General features: G+C 41.4%; 1 protein-coding gene across 2 annotated transcripts in view; it reads left to right on the plus strand.

Moving 5' to 3' along the window:
* Window positions 1-23,534, plus strand: part of ALKBH8 (alkB, alkylation repair homolog 8 (E. coli)) — a 50,624-nt gene extending 27,090 nt beyond the window's left edge. For both annotated transcript variants that reach the window (XM_010562096.1, XM_010562097.1), the window contains 5 exons: window positions 5,886-5,992; window positions 10,136-10,290; window positions 11,110-11,375; window positions 21,378-21,527; window positions 22,750-23,534. In XM_010562096.1, the coding sequence (XP_010560398.1) occupies window positions 5,886-5,992; window positions 10,136-10,290; window positions 11,110-11,375; window positions 21,378-21,527; window positions 22,750-23,319 (1,248 nt within the window). In that variant the 3' untranslated portion in view covers window positions 23,320-23,534. The remainder of the gene's footprint in view (window positions 1-5,885; window positions 5,993-10,135; window positions 10,291-11,109; window positions 11,376-21,377; window positions 21,528-22,749) is intronic.
* The last annotated feature ends 4,069 nt before the right edge of the window (window positions 23,535-27,603 follow it).

The raw sequence follows: 27,603 nt of genomic DNA on the forward strand, positions 1-27,603 counted from the left end.
CTCTGCCGAGGCTAGACAGAGCAGCCACCCCATTGGACACCAAAAGGAGCCAGCATCTAGCTAGTGGGGTGACTAATAACTTCTAATAACTTGGAGTTGATGAACCTCAAGAGGTGCATCCCTGGGTACAAAAGGAGAGCGGTATATATTCCAGCTAGCTGTGACAGGGCCTGCAGAGGATTGGAAACTTCTCCATCCAACAGGAGTTAGCTTGGACATTGCAGTAGTTTTCCTCTTCCTGTGCACTACCCAAATCCTGTAAACAGTACAGACAACAAGAGGATTTGTATCATGGAGTCAATGGCGTACGTAATAGCTAGGAGAGATACTGGTATGCTGTTCAGTGGATACACTCTCCTCCTTGGGATTATGAAGAAAATCATAACAAAGTGAGACCTCAGAGAGAAAAGAATGAAATATTGTCCGTATATTGAAATAATCTTTAAACATTCATATGCTAGACTTCAATTAAGAGGAAGAAATGTATAGATACTTAAAATGACACAGAAAATTCAGGAAGATAGTAATGCATTGCATGGATGGAAAATTGAATACAATTTTTGAAGAAAACCTAGTAGGTATAATAAGCATCTGACTAGCATCACTGTAGTGCCAAAGTGCCTGCTGGCTTAGCAAGAGGTGGTATGCATTGGCATAAATCTGATATGGGGGAGGCCTGTGCATGTGTTGAGAGATTTTTGAGGTAGGCAGTACTGAAGTATTTCATCATCATGATTGTCAATGTTGCACTCATTTTCTGAAGTATGGCTAGAGACCATGATGTAGGTTGTAAGTATCAGCATAGGTTACATAAGATAAATTTCCTATGATGTGGATTATTTGGAGCAGATAATCCCATTCTGTGTTCCCTTAAAAGTCAGCATTTTTCTGAATTCCAAATTTTGGAATTTAGCATGGTTTATGCCCTGAAAGGCACTGTGTGTTACTGATTGATTGCCTCAGTCCTGTGTAAGCCAGCAGGCTCTTGTCTCTGCATAGAGCCCCACTGTGTTGTTCAAGCTCCATGTGTGGGCTTTAAACCTCTCAGCTGTCTTTGAAGTAGACATTCTTTTTCATCTATTTTACTTGTGGGAAACTGCTATGTAGGCTGATAAGGTCTTTGTCTTTGTGCTCTGAAAATTCAGTAAATAATGTCAGAGACTTGAGAAGCGTTCGATATTGTACTTTTTTTAGCTTTAGAGTATGTTTCGTCTAAGGTGGTCTATTAACATCAAATACAAATTGCATCATAGCCAAAGCTTAGAAAAACATTGTCATTCCACTCTGTAGCAGTGAAATCCTTATCAACATTGTCCTTATAGCCCTGTTGCATTATTTCTGTTTTGCCTTTGGATTGTTACTTATTTGATAGACCAGTTATTCACCTCCATCCTCCTGCTCTTTCATGAAGTGCAGTACGATTGCACTGAAAGGCGGTGCAGACTTCTCATTCCCTGAGGAGTTAAGAGAAACATACTTTCTTCCCTTTTTCTTTTATGTTGGATTCTTTTCTGGTTTTTGCGTTTTGCTGTATTGTATGCCACAGGAACAATGTTCATAATGTGGGTGTCCCTTTGCTTTGATGTTTAGCTACCCTTGAAAGCTGTTTACTGCTTCATGTGCTCCCTCGTCAGGAACACTCTCTCTCAAATAACCTGGCATCATGACAAGTTATTTAAAACCGCAAGTAGGTATTATTAGCTGTTTGTTTCTTTTAAGTTTTTTGGTATATTTAGAGACACACTTTTTCTATAGTACAAAGAAAGAAGGTAAAAGTTGTATAAGATCAAAGCATCCACTATTTTTAGTTTTTGAATGTAATCCCTGGATGATGCACCATGGGATAGCTGGAAATTTGATCTTTATTGACTCTGCCATCTAAGAGAAAAAAGAAAATAGGTAAACCCAAAAGTAGTAATTGGAAATAGCTCCTGTGGAGCAAAGCTGTCATGAAGCAGTGTTGTCATGAAGCAGATTGATTCAGCAGTGGCAGAGTTGCTTTATTGGTTGTGAGTCCTTAGTAAATTAAAAAGAGGACCAAATGCGTTGATCTTTTGTGTGTGTGTGTGACAGTTTAGAATGTTCTGGCAGGATAAAGACACATATAGGATTGTGGGAAAGTTACCTACTTCAGTCAGTAATAGGCTTGGCAAAGATAAGAACAGAGTTCTTCCAAAACCCTTCTGGGTTAAATGTTCTTCACCGTACTGTAAACAAAGGATGGAAGTACTCTTGCTTGGTTTTTTTAAGCATTCAGGTGCAGTTAGTCTAGATAAAGGAATGAAGCATAGGAATTACACTAATTTTCTTAAGATATTCACAGTGGATTCCTTAAATTTGATTCTCTGTCTCAATTGCAAGGTCAAGTTTGTTGTTAATAGAAAAAGTGCAAAACTTTAGTATATTCTAGCTGAGGATCTCTTTCTGCTTCATAAGCAAAAGTCGGTTTTGGATTTGGATTTTTGACTCTTCCAGTTACTTCTAATTACTTAATGTCATTGCTCATTTCCAAGTAAATTAATCCTTTTTTTATATTTTCCTCTCCATATCATCATGGCTTGTCATAAGGATGTAATCTGTTTTGAAGGGAAGCAGCCACACAGTGAGACATAATAGTACAGAAGCTTTTCCTCCACATAAAACCAGGGGGCAGGGATGGAGCTGGGATCCTATGCTGGCGAGGACTAGACTTGCCAGATGTTACATAGATAAATCTGCTTTTCAGCCTCAAATTCTACACCATCAGAAATTTTGTTTCACATATTTCTTGTTGGCTTAGCACAGCTGAAATTCAGCCAGGAGGACATGCTCTCCTCTTTTACTGTCTAGTTTCCTGCCACTTCTGCCTGAAAATCCAGCTACTAGGGATAGCTTTGTGGCCTCTCATTCCCAATGTGCTATCTGTTATAGAGTACTCTGAACATCTGCTATTTTGGATGCACAGTTGTTAACAGGACAGAATTTGAGGAGCATCTTCTGTGAAGAGACTCTGGGGCCTTGCAGTTGGTGGGGGAAAAGGAATTGGAGATGCATGAGGTAAAGCAGCGGAGAGGGCTGGGAGCTGGAGGAACTGTTTCCCACCACTTCAGCCTGGCATGCAGAAGTGAAAGGGAACGAGGTCCTCTTCCAGGCTCTGGAGGGAGGTGGGAACTGGAAGTGTAGGGGACCCCACAGAGGTCTCCTCGTTGACTCTTGGAGAAAGGGCAGTTCTTGAACGTCATCTGCAAGAACAGAGCTTTATAGCTACTACTGACCCAGAAAGAAGGACAGTGGGGTAACTGAGCCTCCAGGAAGGATTCTAGACAGAGCCTCATGTTCAGTTTATTCAGCCATACTTCTGAAGAACCCAGTCTCTGTCTTGACCACTCACACCTGTCCCCCAATAGCAGTGAGCCACAGGGGCAAAAGACAGACCGAGATACCATCTCACCCATTTCATCCAACCATTTCACTCCCCACTTCTTTTCATGTTTTTCCTTTCTTTACTTGCTGGTCCTGCTTAGTTATCCTCTGGTTTCTTTGCCTTGCCAGATAGCTACATCTTTTTACAGAGGCTTGCACCTAGTCATGCTTTATGGGATAGCCTCCCCATCAGATCTGTGAAGCCACTGTGTTTTCTCCTTCTTTGAGGATACCTAGAAGAAATTGCTAAGTGCAAGGGAAGGAGTACATTAGCAAGTGGCTGCCATTCATCTATTTGTGTAGCTACTGAAGTGTTTCATAATCATTAATCAGAACTTATAGGTAAGCTTTATTCCTGTTCCCCCATATCTCTTTCCCCTTTCAGCCCCACTGTTTGTCACCCTCATCGTTTCTTGCCTTAAATTTAGATAGCCCAACAGGAGAAGCTGTGTCACTCTATGTGGGTGGTAGTACAGCGTAAATAGTTTTTTTCCTAAAAATGTAAATGCCATTGTAGTTTGCTCCAGTGTGCACAACGTTAAATGGTAAATGTTCTAAGTGGTAATTTGTAGTGTTTAAAAGTCTTGCTTATTCAGTCTATCTTGCTGTTTTTTTGTGCTGAATGACTGATCATTGCACCACTGTTTTCTTTGTTAAACGCATCTGTATGCAGAAGCAGAACTGCTTAATTTGTTTTGATCTGGCATACTGTAGTAAGTCTGCTTTTAAATTGCATACTTAGTAGGTTACAAATCAGGTGGCAGCACTTTCATGGTGCTTATTCTCCAGTGTAGCTGCAACCGCTGACTTGAATACTTTTTGACGACTTTTCTTTTTTGGTAAGTCTTCCGTAACTCGTTTGGCTTGCTTAAATGACCTGCTCCTCATTTTCCACAGCAAGAGTTTCTCTCATTTGGGAAATGTAACATTCCTAGCTCAAGCAGAAGCAAAATGTAGCGCTGCCATCTGGGCTGCGAAATTGGAATAAAGCTGAAAGTGTTACCTCAATATATTGCCATGGCTAGAAGCCAGTTGGCAAATAATAAAAGGATGATCTGGTAGTTGGCACATTAGTCAGGATCTTGGGAGACTGCATGTGCTTGTTGTGCTGCAAATCTCCAAGAATGTGGGCAAGTTGGAGATTATTTCTCTCACCTAATACTGGTTATCTAAATGTTAGCTATCTACTTGGAGTTAATTGTCTCAGATCAATCTGCTGTGAATGGATGGGCATTTCCAGAGGGCATAGGGTCATTCCACATCACTTAGCTCTACATTTTAGAGTAGGATGAATCACTTCTGTGGAGATCATCATCATAGAATGGTTTGGGTTGGAAGGGACCTTAAAGATCATCTAGTTCCAACCCCCCTGCCATGGGCAGGGACACCTTCCACTAGACCATGTTGCTCAAAGCTCCGTCCAACCTGGCCTTGAACACTTCCAGGGATGGGGCATCCACAACTTCTCTGGGCAACCTGTTCCAGTGCCTCACCACCCTCATAGTGAAGAACACCCTTGCATCTAATCTAAATCTACCCTCTTTCAGCTTAAAGTCATTACCCCTTGTCCTTTCGCTACATGCCCTTGTAAAAAGTCCCTCTCCAGCTTTCTTGTAGGCCCCCTTTAGGTACTGGAAAGCTGTTACAAAGTCTCCCTGGAGCCTTCTTTTCTTCAGGCTGAACAACCCCAACTCTCTCAGCCTGTCTTCATAGGAGAGATGCTCCAGTCCTCTGATCATCTTCATGGCCCTCCTCTGGACTTGTTCCAACAGGTCCATGTTCTTATGTTGGAGGCCCCAGAGCTGAACGCAGTACTCCAGGTGGGGTCTCACCGAGTGGAGTAGAGGAGGAGAATCACCTCCCTTGACCTGCGGGCCACCCTTCTTCTGGTGCAGCCCAGAATGCAATTGGCTTTCTGGGCTGCAAGCACACATTGCTGGGTCATGTTGAGTTTCTTGTCAACCCACACCCCCGAGTCCTTCTCCTCAGAGATACTTGTCTCTCTCTGTGTAGACTTCATAAAAAGACGGTGGCTGACTGCCTTAACCCAGGTACCTCACTTTTGGATGCCTGAGCAAATGAGCCCTCTATTCCTCTTTTGCACTTGCCTTTAGTTGAGGGTTAGTAACCCTTTTCTACCTCACAGGTACACACAGAGATTAAATGGTGCTACCACGTTCTCACAAAGAAAGCTATTACTGTGAAAAGGAAAGAAAAATATATTTTTAGTATTACAATTATCTGTATATACACATATATTTGTGACTGCCTCAGATTTTTTAACACAGTGTTGAAAGGGAGAAATCTTAAGGACAGAGACCTAGAGGCTTTTGTATCCCTAGGACATACATAATTGTTTCGTGACAATATTCTGATGAGAACACTGAAGAGGCAAACAAAGCTAGGACATGAGAATGCCTGGCATGGATATGAAGCTCCGTAAGTCATGCTCATTCATGGTGGCTGGTTTTATTTCTTTTTAGATTGTGATGGATTTCAAACACCCTGATGGCCATACAGTGGCAATTATGCTGCCCCGATGCAGTTTATTGGTGATGGCTGGAGAATCCAGATACCTGTGGACACATGGGTATGTGTAAGAGCCCCTGTATTGCTGATCATAGAAGAATAATACGAGTTGTTTGGTTGGTTTGTTAATGAAATTCTGTATTTAAAATTGCTCTGAAAGAAATCAAGTCAAGTTTTACAATTAATATACAAATTCACTCCACTGCTCAGATACTGCTCAGGTTAAATTGGAAAAAATTGGGGATTTTAGGAAGCTAATTGCCAGTCCCTGAGCTGCAGTTTCCTATTGCTGTCACAAGTTAAGTTTCGCTAGGAAATTGCTCTCACTTAAATCTGTGGTGTGAAAGTCCTCAATGACTCTGAGCTGGCAAAGAGTTGATTGTAGTGCAATTGGCTTCCCCGTTTCCTTTCTTTTCAGCCCACAGCTTTTCCCATTGGATCACATATGCCAAAGGCTTTAGAGAAGGGCTGGTTTAAGAGGGTGACTTCCCCTGGGCAGAGGGCAGGGGCCATGACGGTGAGACAAAGGGGAGTATTCCTGAGCTCTTCCCAGCTGCTTTAGGGACAGTTTACTGGTAAGGCTGCATTGTACTGAGCAGATTTGGGATCCTGGAAAAGAGATATCTTGAAATACGTCTTGAGGCTTTGCTTATTGTAGAGTTTAAATACATGCTTTTTAAATCATGCACCACTGGGAGATACTTACAATAGGAGCACTGAAATTGGCAAAAAGGTTAAAACCTTGGCAAGCTCTGAGAGTGACAGTAGTGCACTTCAGGAGAATATGGAAACCCTCATATTGGACAGAAATGCCCATGGTAAATGTTTCTTCCTTTGTTTGACCCAAGCCGTCACGGGTTACAGCAGTCAACTGGAGACACTAATTACATTCTGTGTAAATTAAACATGAAATCCTTTTATTGGCAGAAAATTTTCTGCCTTTTAATTTTACTGGTTAATTTGTATTATGAAGAAGGGTGAATATGAACTCCCCAGTGACCTTTACATTGTTTTTTTATAGACTACTTAAACCACCTGTATATTCCCTCATTAAATTAAATAGTTGTAAAAAGCAGCTGGTATTTCTGATGTGCATCATCATAGAAGCCCAGGGCAGTGAAGTCCTTTGTTTTTTGGTATACAAGACTGAACATGGATACCAGTGTTATAAGCTTCTTATTCTGTCCTGTCAAATACCATCAGTTGTCTTTTGGAAAGGTTATCTACAACTCTGAGAACATAGTGCAGTTTCCATGTCAGTGACATTGTTGGCCAGGGGAGCCCCGGGGGGCAGTCCCCAACCCTGGGGCATCAGGCAGCTCCATGGGTCTGGGCTGAGGCCAGGTGGGGACGTCAGCCTGGGGCTCAAGGCCCGGATCAGTGTGGCAGTGGCTGTGCACAGGCAGAGCTGGGGATGCATCTGGGGCTGTAGCTGAGGCAAGGCCCAGTCAGACAGCCTCCATTTAAAAGCAGCTCCCAGGGGAAGGAGAGATGGCCCTTGCTGAGGCTTCTGGCTGTCTTCATGACGGGTTTCTCTAAGGCCACCAGCTCTGCTCTTCCCAAGCTGGCCCTGGGCAGCCAAACTCCCAGGAGGGGGAAGGATGCATGCAGGGCAGTTGCAATACTTGCCAGCAGGCATTCAAGTTGGGGCAGTATACCTGCCTACTAAGAACTGGAAGGAGATTATTACTTAATTTACTTGTGCTTTCAAGTGATGGTTGTCTTTTGAGAACCAATGACGTAAACTGCATTTAAAATGAAGATCCCAGATCTTTCTACTCATGTTTAAGTTGTTCCTGTCCCATTGCTTGTCCACCTTTCCTAAAAATAGTTTTTCTTTATATTTTTAAAAGCAGTAGTGGGTCAAGTTACTCAACTGGAGTAAGCTTTCCATCATGCTACTGCAGCATACTATTGTCATCAACAAGATTAATCATTCAGCGAGCAAGTGTAGTTAATTCACTTGCGTATGTAACATCAAGATGTATTTAAGATCATTCGTGATGCCTTTTATCTACTCCTCAGAAGTCAAATTAGAGAGCAAAAGGTTCAGTTTTGGAATTATTCTGGAAATGTTTTCAGTGTGTATGCCAGGGGAATTAGAGACTTCATTTTGACCCTGTTAACAAAGTGCACAGGAAAAGGATTTTTGTTCTGTTCTTTCTGAAAGAGAAGTATGTGGTTAAGAAATAAGCTATACAGTATCATCAAGGACAAAAGACATGTGCTCTTTTTGTCTCGTAGGTGAAAGTAAAATTACAGCTTTTCTGATGAGGTTCATTTGTGATGTTTTTTCTGATGAGGTTCATTTTTGTTGGGTAACCTGGCAAAACACCATTCCTGACACTGCAATAGTAAAACAACTCTGTGCCAAGCAAGAGGATGTGCAGCATTTTATTTCTGACTTTGGAAATCCTGTCTTTAGCCCAGCCTTTATCTAGAGCTCTTGCTTGTAGTATAAGCAAAAGGAAATGATGTAGTTTGAAACTAGAACCTTGAAAAAGAAGACTTATTTCTGAAAATATTAGCTGCCATGCTTGGGATTTGAAGTTCCCCTGTCCATGGAGTCTTGGGCACCCTCAGCTGATTATTTCATCACAGCTTCATTATCCACCATGAACAAGGCAGTTCTTTGTTAGATTCCATCCTTTCCATGGCTGCCTTTGGGAGATTCCCGTTCTCGGGGCTGCTCCATGTCTGCTTTTTGCAACATTTAGAAGGAGCATCAATGTGCTGCTTCCTGATTTCCAGACTGAAAGGACCTGCACTCTTTCTCCCTGGGACTGGATTAAAGATCAGCTTCCCTGTGGTAGGAAAGATGGCATACAGCAAAGTATGGGAATGCTGATCAAGCTGCAGGCTGCCTTCTGAGCATTCGGATCATTCTTCTTGGTTACGTACAGGCACTGGTCAGCAGCTTCATGTGACCTGCAAAAAAGTTCCAGTAGAAATTTGAGATGAGACTGAATGCTCTGTTTTATTAAAAGATGTAAGACTTTCCTCCCTCGCCCCCCCTTTTGGCTCAACCTATGAGGGTTAAACTCAGCTAACCAATATCGAAGTCAGTTTTATACTGAGAGTTTGTCTTGCTGGGAGTCAAGTACTTTGAAGTCAGAAGCTCTGAAGGGGCTTCACTGAGAGGCCAATTCCTTAGAGATTTATTTTTTTTTCCTTGAGGAAATTTCTGCATTAATCTCCTTGATGACTAAGTTCAGGAAGCGTTTCAGTGTGACAGTAACAGCTTTGAAGTGCTAAGCTGTTTCCCCGAAGAGTTTCCATTTTGTTCCAAGAGTATCTACTTTTTTCTATGTGCAAGTGATGGGATACTGCGTGTGGGTGCAGCTGTTTCTCTTCTCTCATGTTATGTTTTGCATTTTAGTTTCTCATTTTCCTCTTCTCAACTTTGAGAGAGATCTGTTTGTAGAGCTATTAAAAATTCTTGGGTTTGGTACTTTTTTGTAATGTAAACCACTTCATAAAATTATTTGAAACTTTTGTCACCCCAAGAAAGTTCCAAATCACTTTCATTTTATGAATTTTGTCCTTGCAAAAATGTTTCTGTGTTCCATTAAGATCCATGCCAAATCCAGAAGTAGCTTAAGAAGTTTTGCTCCCAGTTTGATTGATTGATAGATTTTGGTCAAGAAAGATCTACAGCAGAGTTTCTCCCTTTAGGCATTTTAGCAAATCTCATATAAGTGCTACATTCCTTGCATCTTCTGTTGTCAATATATGGAAAAGCAATTCTGTTGCAAAGCAGAATTCATTGGAGAGGCCCATTTGTAACAAGAAACTTCAGTCTGCTAATGTAGAGCTCAGACAATTCTGTGCTTTTATACCTATAGCCACAATTTATAGTAGTGTATTTTATCTTTAACAAATATATTTTTTTATATAAAATAAATATCTAAAAAAAATAAGTCCTAGAAAAATAAATAATCAAACTTTATGGAAGGAAAGGAAGGAAGGGAAGGGAAGTGTAATTACTTGCAATTAAATAACACTTTAACATCATTAGTTTGTGTCAGCTCCTCTTTTTTTCTCTGAAATTGAATAAGTTGAAAACTGAGAAGCAGCAGTACATTAAATAGCATGTTATAATCACACTTGTCACAGTATGTAAGAATAGCGTTCTTATAAAGATGGATTTTTTTTTTCTGATGCAAATTGATTTATCCTTTTATTTTGTGTTACTTTGTTTTAGGATTACACCCCGAAAATATGATATCATTCAAGCATCTGAGCTTGGGCAAAAAGTTGGAACAATCACTGCTGATGTTGGAGATTTGACACTAAATCGCAGGGAAACAAGGACATCATTTACATTCAGGAAAGTGAGGAGAAGCCCTTGCAATTGCAGTAAGTGTCTTGAGGTGATCTTCAAGTCAAAATCATTATTTATCACCAATATCTAAGCATTTTTGGGGGGGCAAAACGGTTTATCCCTTTGGGTAGTTTTGGCGGTCCTGGTAGCCATTCCTGAATGGCTCAGGGTTAGGTGTACTATATGGCTTGAATTGGTTGGATCTGTGTGGTTGCTGGAGTTTTTACAGGAAGGCATTTGGCTTGCTCCAGAGCCCAGCAAGTAGTCTGGAATCTTGCATTTCATTGGGACCTCAAGTGCCAGAATAATATAACAGAATAGAAGTAGCTACTGTTCTTCAGGTTCTCATCAGTATTGGTTGTTTTTTGTTTGAAGGGGACTGTAATTTAGTGAAAATAAGTACATTAGAGAAGAAGCAGACAGATCTGCAGTGATAGAGCCATGTAAGTGCCTTAGGGCAGTACAGATAATAATAGATAGGTGCCTCAATGCTTACATGGAATTGAAGTCCATTTGTGCCCTCAGAACAGAATTTCAGAGGATGAATTGCAGTGATGTCGTGATCTTTGGTATTAGGGACACTGTCTCAGTTTTGAAAACATAAACCTTGTTAACATAGCAGGATGAATGATCACTGCAAATGGCCTCTGGTACATGCGGGCAGGTTGCTTGTTTTAATGTCATCAAACACTTCTGCAGTTTGACCTGCATTTCAGTTTTTAAAAGGTAAAGGAGAAATGAAGCATTTTTTGCATTTTAATATTTCACTTTTAGTTTTATTTGGCTAAAAAGTTTAACCAACAAGGAATTACTTTAAAAAACTTTATTTTTTGTGTATCTGTTGCTATATCTAGTTTACCCATCTGTCTGTGACAGCCAGAAAGGACAGCAAAGACAGGTACAAGCTTCATTTCCCCACAATGACATGGAGGCCTCGAAGCTGGAGCAAGAATGTGTACACAAGGTGTACGAAGAAATTGCCACACACTTCAGCAGTACCAGGCATAGCCCATGGCCCCGAATTGTAGAATTTCTCAGGTCCCTACCAAAAGGGTCAATAGTAGCTGATGTTGGTTGTGGTAATGGGAAATATCTAGGCATCAACGAGGATTTGTACATGGTAAGTAATAGCTACTGTCATTTGTTTTCATTGGTACTACTGGTTATTCTATCGTGCAGTTTTAGCATGTTGGAGCTTCAGTTGTGGGAAGAGTGCCAAGAACAGAAAGCTGTTTCCTGATCCAAGATCAATTACCAATTGTGTTAGGTTTCCACATCCATTCACTATTTGCATTACCCTTTCCTTTTCTCAAAGCCACTTTTGCTTTGCAAGTCAAAATATGTTAATAAAAAAAAATTGGGTGTAGTGGATTGAAAAATTTTAGTGGATGCTTTAGCCTTTTTTGTTGTTGAATAAGCTTATTAAAAGGGAAAATGGTTAGGCAGTTTGAATGCTTCCAAAAAGTTTTTCACTTGTCTGGTGCGTGGGGAATGCAATGTACATGTCCCTGAAATCTTTGTGGACAGCACTACTTTTCCTATATCACTTTTCCTATATCCTCTTCAGTTCCCTTTGGCCTGGTGGTGTGGCTCATTTGTGACTGCTGTCATGTTTGGCTGTCCCACGTCTGACTCTGTGCATAGGCCCAGTAAATATGCCAACATAAAATTCATGGGAGAGTCTCAACTTCAGCACAGATTTCTGGTCTTTCACTCGCTCCCTTTTCTTCACTTTTAGACAGTTTTGACATCATTCTTGCTGATGTTCTCATCACCTTCCCTGTCTCACAGTCTGTACTTAGCCCAGTTTTACTTCTATCAGGGAGACACGAAGCACATACAAATATGAACCAAGAGATAGTTCTTATTGCATTGCATATATTTAAAAGACTTTTTTGCAAAGGTCAAACTTCCTGTTATTTTTGCCCAAAATAAATCTTTCTGAGAGGTGTGCATTATGATATCTGCTCTCCCCTGTTCCAGCATTGTCTGATTCTTTCGCATGCTTGTACTGTGAAACACTTTGAAATCCATCAGGCTTGAAAATTTTATATGTAGGCAAAACATTCATTATTAATAGTAGAAGTCAGACTTGTTTATCTGTTTCAGAAGTTTCTGTCCTGCTATTTATATTCAGCTATAAAACCTAAGTTGTTATTTACAGCCCTGTCTGTATTAGTAATGGATTTATTTGCGTTACTGTTCTTATAAGCTAGAAATCAACTGATTTATAAGTAGGCATGTTTATGCCTGACTGCTGTAGCCTGAAAATAATTATTAATGTTCAGTACATTTCAGTCTTTCACTCCTGGCTCCTGTAAGAATAATCAGCAAACCTAACTGGAGAGGAGAAAAGTTTTATCAGGGTACCATGATGGTCACCTGGCCTTAGAATACATTTGGTAAATTGCTGTTATGTAGGTTTGTGGTAGACTTTTAAGGTGAAATCTCTGCAAGATGCTGTGTTCAGAAATTGCCAGCACCAATCTTTTTTTCTGGAGCCCACAGTTAACCAACTAGGGGAAGGAAAGATCCGTATTTACTGGCAGTCAAATGAAAGCCAGCCCCTCTCCGCTGCTACTTTAGGAGTTACCTTGCATGTGCGCTGGCAGGAGAAATCCAAAACCTGAAAAATAACAGTGAAAGGGAGGAAACTTTTAAAGAAGCAGTTGAGACAGTTGAAAAACAGAATCTGGGAATTGCTTCATTCAGTTGGCCTTGCTTGACTTTTTTTTTCTACTGGTGACAACTAGCTGTTCTTGATTAGAGCTAGACTCTAGACTTCGCATTTGCTTATTTTTATCTGCAAGCCAGCACAGAGTCTCAGGAAGGTGGATGTGACTCCTTCTTCCTACTATATTTATCTTTATGTGTCAGCCAAAGTGTGGTTAAAGAAAAACCGGTGTATATCGTGTTTACAGATTTTTTAAACTTTTGACAAGTTATCTCAAAAAGACTAAGAGAACTAAATTATCATAAGTGAGAGGAACAGTGTGGTGTTACACTGGTTTGGACACAAAGGAAAGTAGGACTGTTGGATGTCATTCAGTACTGCTGAAGGGTTATCAGTGTCACATAGATCACCTAGTATAGATATACGTAGTTGCTGCTAGTGGGAACAATGAGGTGATCCAAGGGGACCTGATGGTTTGGGAGCAGGTTAAACTGCAGCAAACTGTTTTCTGCTGAGAAAACAAAATACTTTGGGCACATTTGGTGCCATTTGTCAGATAGAACTTATGGTCATAAAATGCCAGAAAGCCAAGCACTGAACAGGAGTCATAAGGAGCCAGTCAAATTCTTCTAAGAGACATAAAATCACTTTGTTCATAAGTAATACAAACCCTTGTTCTTTGACCTGAAGGAACGTGCCAATAGACAGGAGTTAGCAAGACATTTTTCTTATGGTCAGCTTTTTAGAGAGTGAACTGTCCTGATGACTTTTTGTGCATCTTCCTCTAAAGCAACTGGTAATGGCTATTACTTGAAGTAAGGTACTACTTTAAATACTTTCCTGTTTCTGTGATTGCGGAAGGTACTGACATCAGTTTTTTATTTTGTGGATTCTGATTTGTGGGAAATCAGTGCTCATTTATTCCTTCATGGGAAATCAATACTTGTGTATTCCTTAATGGGATTTTAACCTCTATTCCCTTGCCGTACTACACTGTAGGAAGTACTGTAGAATAAGTGTCAGCGATGTATTGGTATTATCACTGGTAGCCAGTCTCCTTGGTGTGGTGACTGTTGGATGAATCAGCCTGTTCAACTATTCTTTTTATCTAAGGGAGAAAGGAACAGTCTTTTCCACTTTTTGTTGTCCTCCTGGGTTTTTATTTGGGCTCAATAGAAAGGTCTGATTATGCAGGGCTGTTTCTCATACTGTGTTACTTCCACTTACCATGGGCTGGGCATGGAGCCGAGGGTGAGAGGTTACAGAATATGCTTCGTATATCAGGTGCATTGTTGGGATAAGGGGAGTGCTCTCTAGATGCAGGGCATCAGTTTCCTCCTTCATTTACTCCTCTTGACTTGGGGGCATAAAATCCAGGCAGAAAGTTAATCAATTGCTGCAACCTTTCCTTCACAGCAATTGCTGTGGCTCTTGGTAAGTTTTTATGCACAGTGCACCGGAGCTGTTAGCTTAGGTCCTGTTGGGAAAGAAGCAATAAAGCAGTGCTGTGAAATTGGGAGTTATTTAGGGGTTGGGTAGAGCACTGTTAGTACAGCTGTGTAGCTTGGAGTGTTTTGACTCAGAAATACTGAAAACTTGAGGCAAGCACTTTCTGAAGGTAAATGATGTGCTCTAATGGTTACTGTACATTTTTAGATAGGACACTTCAAGTAGCAGTGCTAATGGTAGATCAAAGCTAAGGTAGCTCTCTTGATGGTTTTAATCTTCAGGCACTGTATGAAAATGTCTCCACTGTGGCCGGTGCTATTTTATTTGCTTCAGTTTCTTTGGATGATTACATATAGCCTTATCTACTTGAGTATCGTTGTGTGAAAATGAAATGCACATGAGTCCAGCTATGCTGAACGAAAATGACAGTGCTGTAATGGCTGCATTATTCTGACACAGTGGAAGAGCAGCAATTTTATGACAAGTAAATTCAGATTTAGAATGTTTGAGCGAGAGATGGAATCCAAGTCTGGTGTAGTTAGGACAAAGACTGGAGAAAGATTAAATTTAATAAAGTTTCAGATTAGTTTTTCTTTTTTTGTCTTGCCCAGCTTTTTTATTGTTTGAATGAATGCAAAAGGAAGAAATGGTTTTAGGGTTGATTTTACACCACCCCCCCCCCCAACCTCATTTAGGGGAGCTATTTTAACAGTTTATATTTAAGTGCTTTCAAGCTTAATATTCACATCTGTAAGCAGGGCTGCTATTTTTGCAGAATGCTATGTTTCAGCCTTACCCATCCCCTCCATCACCACAAGGGTTTCATTCCAGAGCCAATCGACATCATTGCAATGTATCTCATCAAATTTATGAGCTTTAGCTCTGTCTCCCAGTTTCCAGTGTTCAGGTAGGTGTGGTGATGTGTAAAACCCCACAGGAACGTTCAGCATCCTCATGGGGCTAGGGTGTGAGTAAAAGACATTGAAGCCTTTCAATTTTGTGGTTTACATTTTTAATTGAACTGATAAACTGGTGGGAAATCCAGTTACAAATAACTGAAAATGCCCTCAAGTAGATATTTTTTCTTTATCTATAAAGAATTACTCTCCTTGCCAGAATACTGATGCTAAGAAGAAAAATTATGGCAGTGCTGGAGCCCAAATGGTTTGCTTTAATACGGACATTCCTATTTCTGTAGTGTGTGTCATTCAAAGGCAATCAGTAACGTAGCTTGTATTTCACATGACCTTGTAAGACACCCTTTTGCTGCAAGATGTCCATCTCTGTTTTCAGCATTGCTGTCCCAAACTAGCATCCACTGGAACTGTATAACCAGGGTGTGGGGAAGAGGGAGGGTGTTTGCTGCGGTATGGTTGCATAATGGTGGGTGGGTTTTAGTTGCACTGGGTCTGTGTTGATTGAGAACAGATTCCTACTTAGTAGTAGTGGGCAAAAGCAGGAAGGGCAAAACTAATTGGTAAAGGTATATCTGGAGCAAGTTCACTGTATCTTAGGGATTGGAGGGCGAGGCAGAGGAACTTTGCCTGCCCTTTTCTCTCAATGAATAGGAGTCATTAAAATGATGGGAGATCTGAGAAGAGAGCTCAGAAGGAACTGGGCAACAGCAGCACAAAACCAGAATGAAAGCTGAATTGCTCAACTTGGTTCTGGTGCTTTGTCATTGAGAAATGAACTTCATGTTTTAGACATAGCACTTTGTTTCCACAGACACCCTGACTGTATGCAGTGGAAAACCAAAATGCTATGTGAAAGGAATGCTAAAGGCCCGAGTCGGACCAAATGGAGCAAGGACATTTATCTGTCTGGCTGTGGCTGTGCTGGTGTCTCTTTTTCTATGTATGTGTGTGTTTGCTGGAATGTAATTTGGTTCCTTGAGGCTCTCATGCTATTACTTATAGCTGAGGTGTTTCTCCAGGGAACGGCATAATTCCATTTGGTGGCTGGATTTCAGAATTAGATGTCATTTTCTTCATCAGTTTCTAATGTGATGAATCAGTCAGGTTTCCAGATACTTAAATGAACTAATTCTACCAGGTAGAGTTAGTTATAATGAGATAATGTAGAAACAAAATATATGATGGTGGGCAACATCGACCTGTCTTTACCTATCTTTATTTAAGCTTGCAAGAGGATTTATCTCTTGCAGATTTGCGGCACTGTTATAAAACAAGCTATTTATTTAGTGTCTTTTGCCCCCTAATGATCTATTCCAAACCACTGCATTAAGTAGATTTTATAAAACTTATTTTAGCTACTCCTGGCTGAAACAGTGAAGGTGCCTGGGAACGCAAAGGAGCAGGATGAGATACCTGCCTGTGTTATCCAGTTCCCAGGAAGCCAGTACAGAGCTGCTGCAAACTCAGACAGATTGCAGGTGTTACATTTGTTTCTCCCTTCCATTATCCTCTTTTATCTTAGTCTTTTTTGATACTTCCATTAGTCTCTGGAGTCTCTGGAGCTCCTGTGAGCCATTGTCCACATCACAAAAAGTAGTGAAGAGAGGGGTGGAGGTACCTGCCAAAAAGGCAGGGATGTGGGAATGGCTGCCTCGAGTGAAATCTGAGAAACCTGAGAAGCCAACCTCTTTTTGGGAAATATTAAAAGGTGTAGAACAACTTGCTGAGGGGTGGACTTGCTAAGAGGTGGATTCAGCTGAATAGTCAGCCATGCTATTTGAGATATATATGAGAAGTTGGGTGGTTTGAGCAAGGAATTTGATTTGGAAAACTGGGAGAACAGGTATAAGAAATGATTGAGAAGACTCACAGATAATAAGAAATAGGGAACCTCAAAAATGTATACAATCTGGCTCGTGAAGAGATGCACTAGATTCTCTTGGTTTTGGACACTGAACTAATAGTAATTCATCTGCCTTTCTCCACTCTTCTAGAAGAGATGTCAGCAAGGACAGTATCCTGTGCTGAGCATCAAAATTAGAGATATGAACTGGCAAAAATTAAAGCATTCCAGTTATATTTTGAGAAGTTTTTTTTAAATGTTTTGATTACATTTTTAATTAGAGAAAAATAAACCTATTCTAAAGCAAAACATTCCTTTCAACTGTTTTCTGTAAACAAAGCTTCATCACATCAGAGCTTCCACATGCTTCAGAATGTAGAAATCAGTTAGTAACAGGATTGGGAAAAGTTGAGTTTGGGGTCTCTGCCCCTTGCTGTAAATGCTTTCTATACTCATAAAAAAATCTGATATGCTTATTTTCTAGCTGTAAGCTGGCATTGCACCACTGAAGTTAGCTACTTTTTGCTAGCCTATTGTTTTCTAAGCAAGTGAAACCAATATATTTTGGTTTTTAATGAATGCATGTTTCTTGTAAGCTAGAAAATGCAAGAATGTGGTGATGATAATTCTTTTAAAATATCGTGCAGAGGTAGTTCTAGTAAGGATGCTAAATTTGCTTGGCTTTAGCACCAGGCATGTCTGTGGTGACTCCTTGTGTTCAGCAGTTATGCATATATGCATAGCACCTCTTACAATGTTTACATTTAAAACCACATAAAGTTTTAGCCTAATATACCTATTTTAGAGCAGCTGTGCCTTCAAAGTGATCCATTTCAAGGTCTCCATTTTCATTATGAAACAGAATCTTTTTGCTCTGGATGTAGATTCACTTTAATAAGTATGACAATACAAGTAAGCCTGACTTTGTAGTTATTTGATATAATTTAGATGCAAATGAGGACTTCACATTCTGGCAGTCACGCCTTTGTTCTCATTCTCAGTTCGTTGGATTTCATCAACATACAGCGGAGTCCTCTTCAAGGTTGTTTTGGGAGGGGAGGATTGAGTTCCATTATCCAGCCCATTTTTACTATAGACTTGCAGGGCCAAAGCAATTTTTTCTGGGAAAGCTTGATGTCAGTGGAAGTTGCAAGTATTCTTCTCCCTCCTGTTACCAAAAAAGCTGGTCAAAGAAACTCTCTAAGACTCGATTTGATTTTGGAGTTTTAGAAAGCAGGCATTCTTCATTGCAGCGCTGGGTGCACAGGGGATTGCTCCACCTATCGTGCACACCATTACCTGCAGCAAGCAAAATTTATATTATTCCAGTCATACGTATTCATATTATCATTTACATAGTGTCCACCCTTTGATCAAACGCAGTGTGGGTCATCTCTTTCTCCTAGTTAACTGGCCTTGGCAATTTTTAATTACAGAAACTCAGTAGAACTCAAAACTTATCATCAAGACCCAAGGCTTCTTGTCTGTTGACGCACATCAGGCCCAAGCCTCCTGTCTGTTGGTGCCTCCAGCACATACCATTGACAAAGCTCAAGGTTTTCTTACCTAATTAGTACATGCCAAAATTTTGAAGTTTGCAAGCAAGCAAAAGTTCGTTAGTACAGCAATACAGTAAAATTTTCCTTCTCCTGCCTTTGTTCAAGGCATCACTCCTACTGCCAGCAGTGAATTTGGTCCTTTGAGTTTTATTAAATACTGCATGCTAACGTCTTAATTGCAAAAGTAGTTGAAGGCACTGGTAATGAAGCATGGAATCTCTAACATGCAGGTTTTCAGCTAAATCCATTCCATGATGAGAATAATTTAAAGACACTTCAGTTGGCTTCCACTGTGAAATTATGTGGATTTATGTTTACTTCCAAGTAAACAAGAGTTTCCTTTTTTTGTTCGTAAATAACACTATTCACCTGGTGCTTCAGTGAACATGGAGAAGAGGCCAAGGAATAAATGGGAAGAAAGCAATGCTAGGATTGATCTTTTCAGGTCTGTTTAGAGCTAATTGGCAGGACAATATGTACATATTCATAGTACTGTTTTTGTGGAGGATTATCTTGGGTTGTCAGGTTGGCATTGTCACAACTTTTTCAGTTACTTTGGACCAAAAGTCAGGGACCTGACTAGAAAGCAACTCACCTGAAAGCTTTCAGAACGTATGACTGGAACAGAATCCTGGTTTTCTTCAAAACTGTGATGGTAGACTGAAGGCTGAAATGATTTGAACTGATAAAATGAAAAGTTACAATGGAAAATAAATGTATTTTCATTAATCATTGCAAAAGAGATTTTTCATTTTAGCAGTACTGTTGTCTCTGCTGGGTTGATTAACCAGAGCAAGTTGTTTGCTATTCTTCTTGCATCAAGGATGCTTCAGTATTCTTTCTGTGTCAAATGCAGTAAACACTGTTAGCAGTAATTATTCAGGATTCTGAATCTGTTTTCTGCTATCTACTTATTGCTGGTCATTGAAAACAAAAATAAATTAAATATTCTCATGCAAGCTGATTTTGATATATGACTTGGTAGCAGGGCTTTGGTTTGAGTATTCAATGTGCATGGCAGGCATGAAAATGAGGGTGGTGCATGCCTTGCTCTATTTGTTCTTTCAGAAGGGTCTTGATCAGTTTGGATTTATTGTTTTTATGCAAGCACATAAAAAACCTCTTCTAGATGCTTTTTCTTACCATCTTTGACCTGGACACTGGACCAGGTTCAAAGGGGAAAAAAAGAAATGTTTTATGGGGTGTCCTGAAATGGTTCCTAGGGGTCACTTCATTTGGACTGTACAGAAACTTGGAAAATTATGTTGTGCTTAAATTTTTGTGGATTGTGATACTGAGGGTGAAGAGGACTGTACCTGAACACTTCCTTACTTAAACTGAAATGACAAAACCTGGGTGACTCGTGAAGCTGTGCAACATACTTCAGTGATGCCACCAAAGTCACCAGATTGTCGTTTACACTGGTAGATTCAGCTTTTGTGAGTTCAGTATTTGGCTGCTTCAAATGTTGTCAGGTTACAAATAGCAACTGAAAGGACAAGAAAATACTGAGGTTAGGTCACCTCTCGTTTTGCTGGTTTCAAGATACCTTAAGAGCCAGTTTTGAGGAAAAGTGAGGTTGAAATCTGTTCTGTCTTAAGCTGGTTCAAAATCAGGGTGCTATAATGAGCTGTCTAATATCCAATCTGCCATCTTTGTTTTAAGTAAGCATGAGGGTTGGGGTTTTTTCGTGTATACTTGGGAACCATATATTCCTCTTACTTAAGGCCATTTTCTCACACTTGCTCTTGTTTTTATTTTAAACTAAAATGTGTTACTGTTACAAATATTCTGATAAGTTAAAATTTTATATAAGCTGGGTTTGATCAAAAGGTAAGGACTGTAGAATATAGGGGTTTGAAGCTCGCGATGTAGTCATCGAAACTTAGGAACATACAAAATGTGCTGTATACAGTCATAAGAAAATAAATATTGTCTAAAATCAGTTAACCATAGAAACTTTGACCGATTTGTTAGTTTGTAGTGTTTTGTCCTAAGAAACTAAGAGAGATCGTTATGGACCTTAGTTCTGTTGCTTAGAAACCCCACTTTGATCAAGATTCCAGTTAGTGGAATTAAGTAAGATTAACCAATGAATGTTTTAGTATAAGAATATTGAAAAGGTGGTGTGACTGAGGGCCAATCACACGAAACGTTAAATTCAAGAATTAACATTGAATGTACTTTGTATGTAAATCTAATACATGATGGCAAAAATCGTACTGCGCAGAATCACATAAGAGAGGTCAGCTATCGGACAAAGTGAGGAAGACTATGGAAGACCACCAGAGGGCTTCTGAAGACCACCAGAGACTTCACCACGCCTGCGTAAAGGGACATTTACATATGCTAATGATTTATCGGACAGTTGATGATTATGTATGACATTTCCCAGAAATTTAGTGAATATGTATAACAGGTGTGTATTTAACCTGCATGATTAAACTAGACAGGTGCACACACTAGGTGGAGTGATCCCCTGTGTGCCCAGCGCTGCAATAAAGAAGTGCCTGCTTCTTAACTTCTCATTGCTGTTAAGGAGTTTTATTCCGGATTTCAGCAACATTACCTCAGTAGGAGACTGTGATGACTCTATTACTGTAAACATCAAGTGAAAGTCATTTTCCAGTTTTGTAATTATCCTCTTATGAAAAATTTAATGAAACACTTTCTGTTGTAGGTTGGCTGTGATCGCAGCAAAAACCTGGCAGATATTTGTGGAGAAAAAAATTTCCAGGCTTTTGTCTGTGATGCCCTGTCGGTGCCAATCTGCAGTGGTTCTTGTGACGCCTGCATCTCTATTGCTGTAATCCACCATTTCTCAACAGCGGTAAGTCACCCCTCTCTGCGTTCCACTGTACTGTTGTATTGCTGTGCCGAGCTGCTAATACTACAAAAAAAAAAATAATGCTAGTTTGGGCTAATAAAAGCAAAAGGGAAGAACAAATGGGGAGAAATCGAAGGTTTGCATTTGGTATAAGCAGTTGTCAGAGCAGAGTTAAGCTGTTGTGCTGCTGCTGCTTCTTAGACTTTCTCTTCGCATTCTCCCACTGCTTGTAAAATGCCTTTGCTCCTCCTGGCACTTCCATCTAGGTGTTTGTGTTTCATTTTCGTCAGCTTACAATTAATGATACTGGAGAAGGGGGCTCTGCTTTGGGAGCCAGGATATGTTACTTCCCAGCTCAGATCCTGAGCAGATCTCGTGGTTTTTTTTCTCTGTGCCTTCATTGTCCATCTGCAAGCAACAGGGACACTACTTGCTAGTCTGCCATATCTCTGGTCTGTGTAAGCTTCTCCTGGCAGGAACTGTGTGATTGTAACAAGCTTCCAGACCATGGTGCCATAATCTTAGGTGGGGCCTACTGGTCTCTCCATACCAGAAATACAATGAATATTTCCAAACCCAATATAAAAAAGTAGAAAGAAGTCTGTTTTGGAGAATGCTGATGTATCTTTGTTCGGATGGTCAGAGGACCTGTTTAAGCTGTACATCTGACTCCTTCAGCTGCAAACTTAGTGTGTGTATCATCAGGTATGGTAGATTTGAATCTGGGATTTTAAATACTGAACAACCTTCTTGAAGGGGCATGTGTCATTTCCAGCTGGGCTGATATGTCCAAGAAATCCTGCTCAGCACAGCACTACTTTCAAATGGAAGGAGAATCACAGAATCATTTAGGTTAGAAAAGACCTTTAAGATTATCGAGTTCAACCATAAACCTAACACTGCCAAGTCCACCACTAAACAATGTGCCTAAGTGCCACATCTAATGTGTCTTTTAAATACCTCCAGGGGGGGTGACTCAACCACTTCCCTGGGCAGCCTGTGCCAATGCTTGACAACGCTTTCAGTGAATAAATTGTGTTTCAGTGAGAATTGTGTTTAGGAAAATGTCTTGGCTTGCACATAGTGATGGACTATATTACGAGTGAGTGAAAGTGAATAGTGGAAAAAAATTCCTCTGATTTTTATTGTATCCTGAGGGGGGACATTCCATTCTCCTGTCTTTTTATTTATGTACTAGCTTCACACTTTTCCTTTTCCCTTATAGGAGAGGAGACTGGCTGCTATCTGTGAACTAGCCCGGCTTCTAAGACCTGGTGGAACGGCACTCATTTATGTCTGGGCAATGGAACAAGAATACAAAAACCAGAAGTCTAAATACCTTAAGGAAAAGAATGATAGTAAAGACAAAGAGGGGGAAATCAATATTGGCGGAGGCCAGAGACCACTTAGCGATCAAATGCCTGATAGCAGCAGCCAAGACTCAGCATGTTCTGACGGACTTCTTAATGACTTGAATGACGAAGGCTGTGCTGCGAAGTTAGTAGCAGACTCCAGACTGCCTGTTCACACTAACCGAACCTCCTTTCACTCTCAAGACTTGCTAGTTCCCTGGCACCTGAAAGGTGGCACTAAAAAGAAAGGGGAAAGCATTGATACAGTGTTGTGTCCAGCTGGCTCCAAGGAATCACAAGAGCTCAGCCCTGTTTTCCACCGCTATTACCATGTGTTTTGTGAAGGGGAACTGGAAGCAGCATGCAGATCCCTGGATTGTGTGAGGGTTCAGAAGAGTTACTATGATCAGGGAAACTGGTGTGTGGTTCTAGAAAAGTTGTAGCCTGTGGTGTTTCCTCCACTATCTGTGGCATTTTGTTTGTTTTTTTACAGCATCAAAGTTATTTTTAATGCAGGCTACAGCTATTACCTCTTTTAAAATAGCAGAATAAAGATTGTTTATTGCGTTAATAACAGTAACTAGCACTTTGTGCATATGTTAACAAAATAATGGCCAAACTCGGATACTACCTCTGCACAGCGTTTATTTCACTCTTTTGAATTACAGCAAAGAGGATTAAGTAGGAAAATATGGCCATGGAAATCAGTAAGGCCAGTGTTGAGCTTTTAAAGAAAAAGGGCCTGGTTCTCCCTTCTCTTATGCCAGTTTATGCTGGTGTAGCTGTAGTGGCTTCCCTGCAGCCCACAGCTAATTGGAATGGAGCTCTGGGCAGGAAAAGTAAAGCTGTTTGCTGTATAAAACTGTGGGTCAGGGAGGAGGGAATGAATGGCATGTGAAGGAGTGAAACAGGGAGCCAAAGGAACCTTAGTAGATATAGTAGATATATGGATGTAGATAGGAACTGTTTAATAATTATCTAGCTTATAGTGAAGTTAAAGAAATTTCAGTAGAGGTAGGCATGGCCCAAGGGGATGAGAAGTGAAGCTTAACACCTGCATTGTTGAGGCTGGCTGGGGCAGGATAAAGTCCCTGATAAGAAGCAGCAGTCGACCCCAAGAACCAGCCAAGACCGGCCTTGTGACTTCTTGGAACTAATTTTAATATGAAGCGGGGATAGATCATGCCTATGTATAGGTGTATTGCAAAACTTTATGTATATGTAACACTTGGCTGTATAAATTTGAAGCAAACTGCCGAGTCAGGCACGCACGACTTTGGTGGGACTACCCCCGTGCTGCCCAGTGCTGAATGAACATACCTACTTTACAATCTCACTGATTGTGGAGTCTGTTTTCCGCACGTCAGGAGTTTAGCTGAAGAGTCAAAACATTGCCTGAAGTTCAGTCCAGCCTGTTTTGGTGTCTGTCAGGGGTCACAGATCTCTCAGTTTGGAATTTACTCTTTTCATCATGGTAATAATGATTTCCTCAAGGGGAACTGGAGAGCCAGTGGGGATACCACAGCCCTTTTTCTCTTCCTTCACCCTCAAGCACCCACAGTTCATGCTGTCACTCCCCAGATTTCTCTAGGTCTTCATTGTAGTGTTGTTTGAAAGCTCCTCTGAGGTGTCAGTTGCACAGCTGGAATACCCTGATGAGCTCTGCTAAATGCCTGCATTCCTGTGAGTGCAGGGCTCTATGCCTGTAGCACCAGGGCTCATGGTGTGGAGTGACAGTGCAGATGCCCCTATTAAAAAAAAAAAAAAAAGGAAAAAGATTAAAGTGAATGCAGTATTGGTGCAAGTTTTCTGCAGGGTAGTTTCAACCCCTAAATTTTGGCAGTGGAACAAGTTTTATTTATTGTACTTCAGAAGAACAAAAAACTGGACTGGAGGGGAACTGATGCTGGGCTGGCTGACTCATAGCAGCCATTGCTGCCGTTGCCTGCAATGACTAGCACAATTTATTTAACACAGCTCTTGTGCTGTCAAAGGAGCGTGCTACCTGGAATGCATTTCCAGAATTAAAATATAAGGGACTGGCTTTTGCAGGGTGAGTGGCTATTGGTGCCACTGGAAGCCATTACTGCTAGGCTATGCCCTCATTGCGCTTTTCATTGTTTCATTGCCTGTAGTTGTAGCAAGATCTATGGTATAGGCAGGTCATTGCTGCTGTAACTAATGGCATCTAAACCGAGGTGCCCATCCTGAATCATGTGGGGACTTGGAGGGCAGCTGTGTGCCGTTGGCCTACTCCTGCCTGCCTCAGACTTGCAGGTTAGAGGCTGCTGTGCTGGCAGCCTGCTCCCAGTCACCATTTCTTTTAGACTCTGCAATTTTCCCCCATCATATAATGGAGAAAATCTGAGAGGCATGACAGTGGTAAGAGAGGAGCTTGCTACCACCACAATTCATCTGGTCTGTGCCTGGCTCACTATCTGCTTCCAGAGAGCCCTTGGGGAAGAAGATCTCATTCCTCAGCTGCACATGTTGTCCATGTAGCAGCAGCCCTGTGCTAGGTGATTTCTTTTCTTTGGGCCACATGGAGGTATGTCCGTGGCAGATGACCCTTCTCGGGCACATTCAGGAGTTGGTTTGCACACAGTCAGTAAATACCATATAGCGTTGGACTTCCCATACGTGTGCAGTTTGGCTCTTCTGGTATTGCGGCAGCTGGTGGGTTTATGCAGGAGGAGCCTTCCTGCCTGATAACATCTGTGGTCAGGCTGTTGGGCATTGCTGATCCAGACCTAGTGATGTGAGCAGGCCCTTTGTCAGGAGAGACACAGTGCTGGAAAGTGAAGACCTTAACACTGACGGTTGATTGTGCAGTTTCTATTGTGGGAGCAACTCACTGAACAGTGCTCTGGGCGTGCAGGCACACAGGGGAAGGCAGTTGTCACTCCAAGACTTGATTTAAGCAAGAAAGTCCAAGATGAGAAGCAGAAACTGAGTCCAAAGAATGAAGTAAACTGGTTGGTGCCATAGGCAGAGATGGAAATGTGATCCCTTCCCCAACTGCATTGCAGGATCAGGCACTACTCTAATCTTAAAGCTTTACAGCATAGCAAACTGTTCATTTCTCACTTCCAGGCAACTGTGTCCTCCCAGCCCTTGCCCAGGGTGGGGCTTCCCCACACTGTAGGAGTGAGAGGGGGCTAATCATGGCTCTTGCAGTCAGTATGGAGGTTCCCATACACTAAAGTGTAGCCTGTGGGCAGTGATCACATGTGTTTGATATTCATTAGGGCTGGCACCTGTTCTCTGGCTCTGCTTTTTGCTCCTCCTCTGCCCCTTGTTTGGCTCTTACCAATCATTGTTTTTGCTGTCTCCTATTTTCCTCCTATTCCTTTGGCCTAGAGGGGAACTTGCTTGTCCTTGCTTCTTCTCACAGCTGACATGCAACAGGCAGAGGGTGGCTCTGGGAAGACATGGAGGAGGGTGCTATGCTGATAGTTATCATGAGTAAATGGCAACACTGAGTAATATATTTTCAAACTAAGAAAACTTAAGAAAGCAAATCAACTGTGAGACTTGGGTTGTTATTTTACTTTTACTTGGCATTACATACTGCTGAGAAACCTGCCCACCAGTTATTAAGACTCCATTGTGTTTTGCAGGGGTTCTCCAGTGTGCTCTCTCCCCTCTGGGACACTTCCCAGAAAGTTGCATTTCCCACTGGGGACCAGTTTTCAGAAGGGCCCTGCATGACACAGTTTTGCATTGAGGCCCCTGAGCTGGCTTCAGTACTGGGACACCGCGTTTGGGTGCAGCAGTGCACCCAGCTCCCAGGTGGGCTGTGGGACTGGAGCTAGCCCAGATGGCTCCCTGGTGCAGTGCCACATGGTGTCCGTGTGTCACTGGTGACAGAGGGCAAGGACAGCCTCTGCTGGGTGTCTGTGCAGTGACTAACTCACTAAATGGGGCTGCCTGTTATTTCTCATTACTGTGGATTGTGTTAATGTAGAAGAAAGCAGGAGGACTGTATCTCTCACGCTCTTTATCTGCATGGTCATGTGTTTGTCGGTGCCTGGATTCCTGCTGAGCACACAGCAGCTGCTGTTACATTTCCCTGTAGGTGCATTTTCCATAAGGATATACAACATGCTGGCAAGAAATGCAAGCACTGCTTGAAACAGTCCAAAGTGTTGCCGTATCTTGACCTTGTGTGACAAATTAGGAATCAGGTCTGCAGTAAAGCAATGTACTCTTGTTCTGGCTGGGGAGAGCTCAGAGGTGCTGCGTCCTCTGAGATGGGAATGGCGTTAAGCACTGTTCTAACCAAGTAGGCATAAACCCAGTTGAAAAACATAAAACAGTTGAATGTGGACTTCATGTAACAAAGTCATCTGTTTTTCTCAGGCCCTGTGGCTCCCCTAGAGCTCTGCTTCTTCCCTCCACTTCCCTGGCAGAGGCAGCATTAGGCAGTGTCTGGTGTTGCATTAAGCATTTCTTGATTACCAAGGCTGATTAACATAATTTCTTGACTGCTGCATAAATGAAGCAGTCGGATTCCCTCTTTCACCAGTTCTACGGTGAAGCACCTCAGATGTCTGAGAGAAGAATCAGACTTTGCTATCAGCCTTTGAATACCATCGGTGCTCCTGCTGCAAGGTATTCCTTTCAGCCAACTGCTTTTAGCTAAGTTACAGCAGCATTTCCCATCTATTTCACCCTGACCCAGAGCAGACAGTGTTGCTCTCCCTGTCCCAGCAGTGATGGGTCTC

This window comes from Haliaeetus leucocephalus, unplaced genomic scaffold (genome assembly GCF_000737465.1).
Source record: "Haliaeetus leucocephalus isolate CR32 unplaced genomic scaffold, Haliaeetus_leucocephalus-4.0 Scaffold155, whole genome shotgun sequence".
Classification (NCBI taxonomy): Eukaryota; Metazoa; Chordata; class Aves; order Accipitriformes; family Accipitridae; genus Haliaeetus; species Haliaeetus leucocephalus.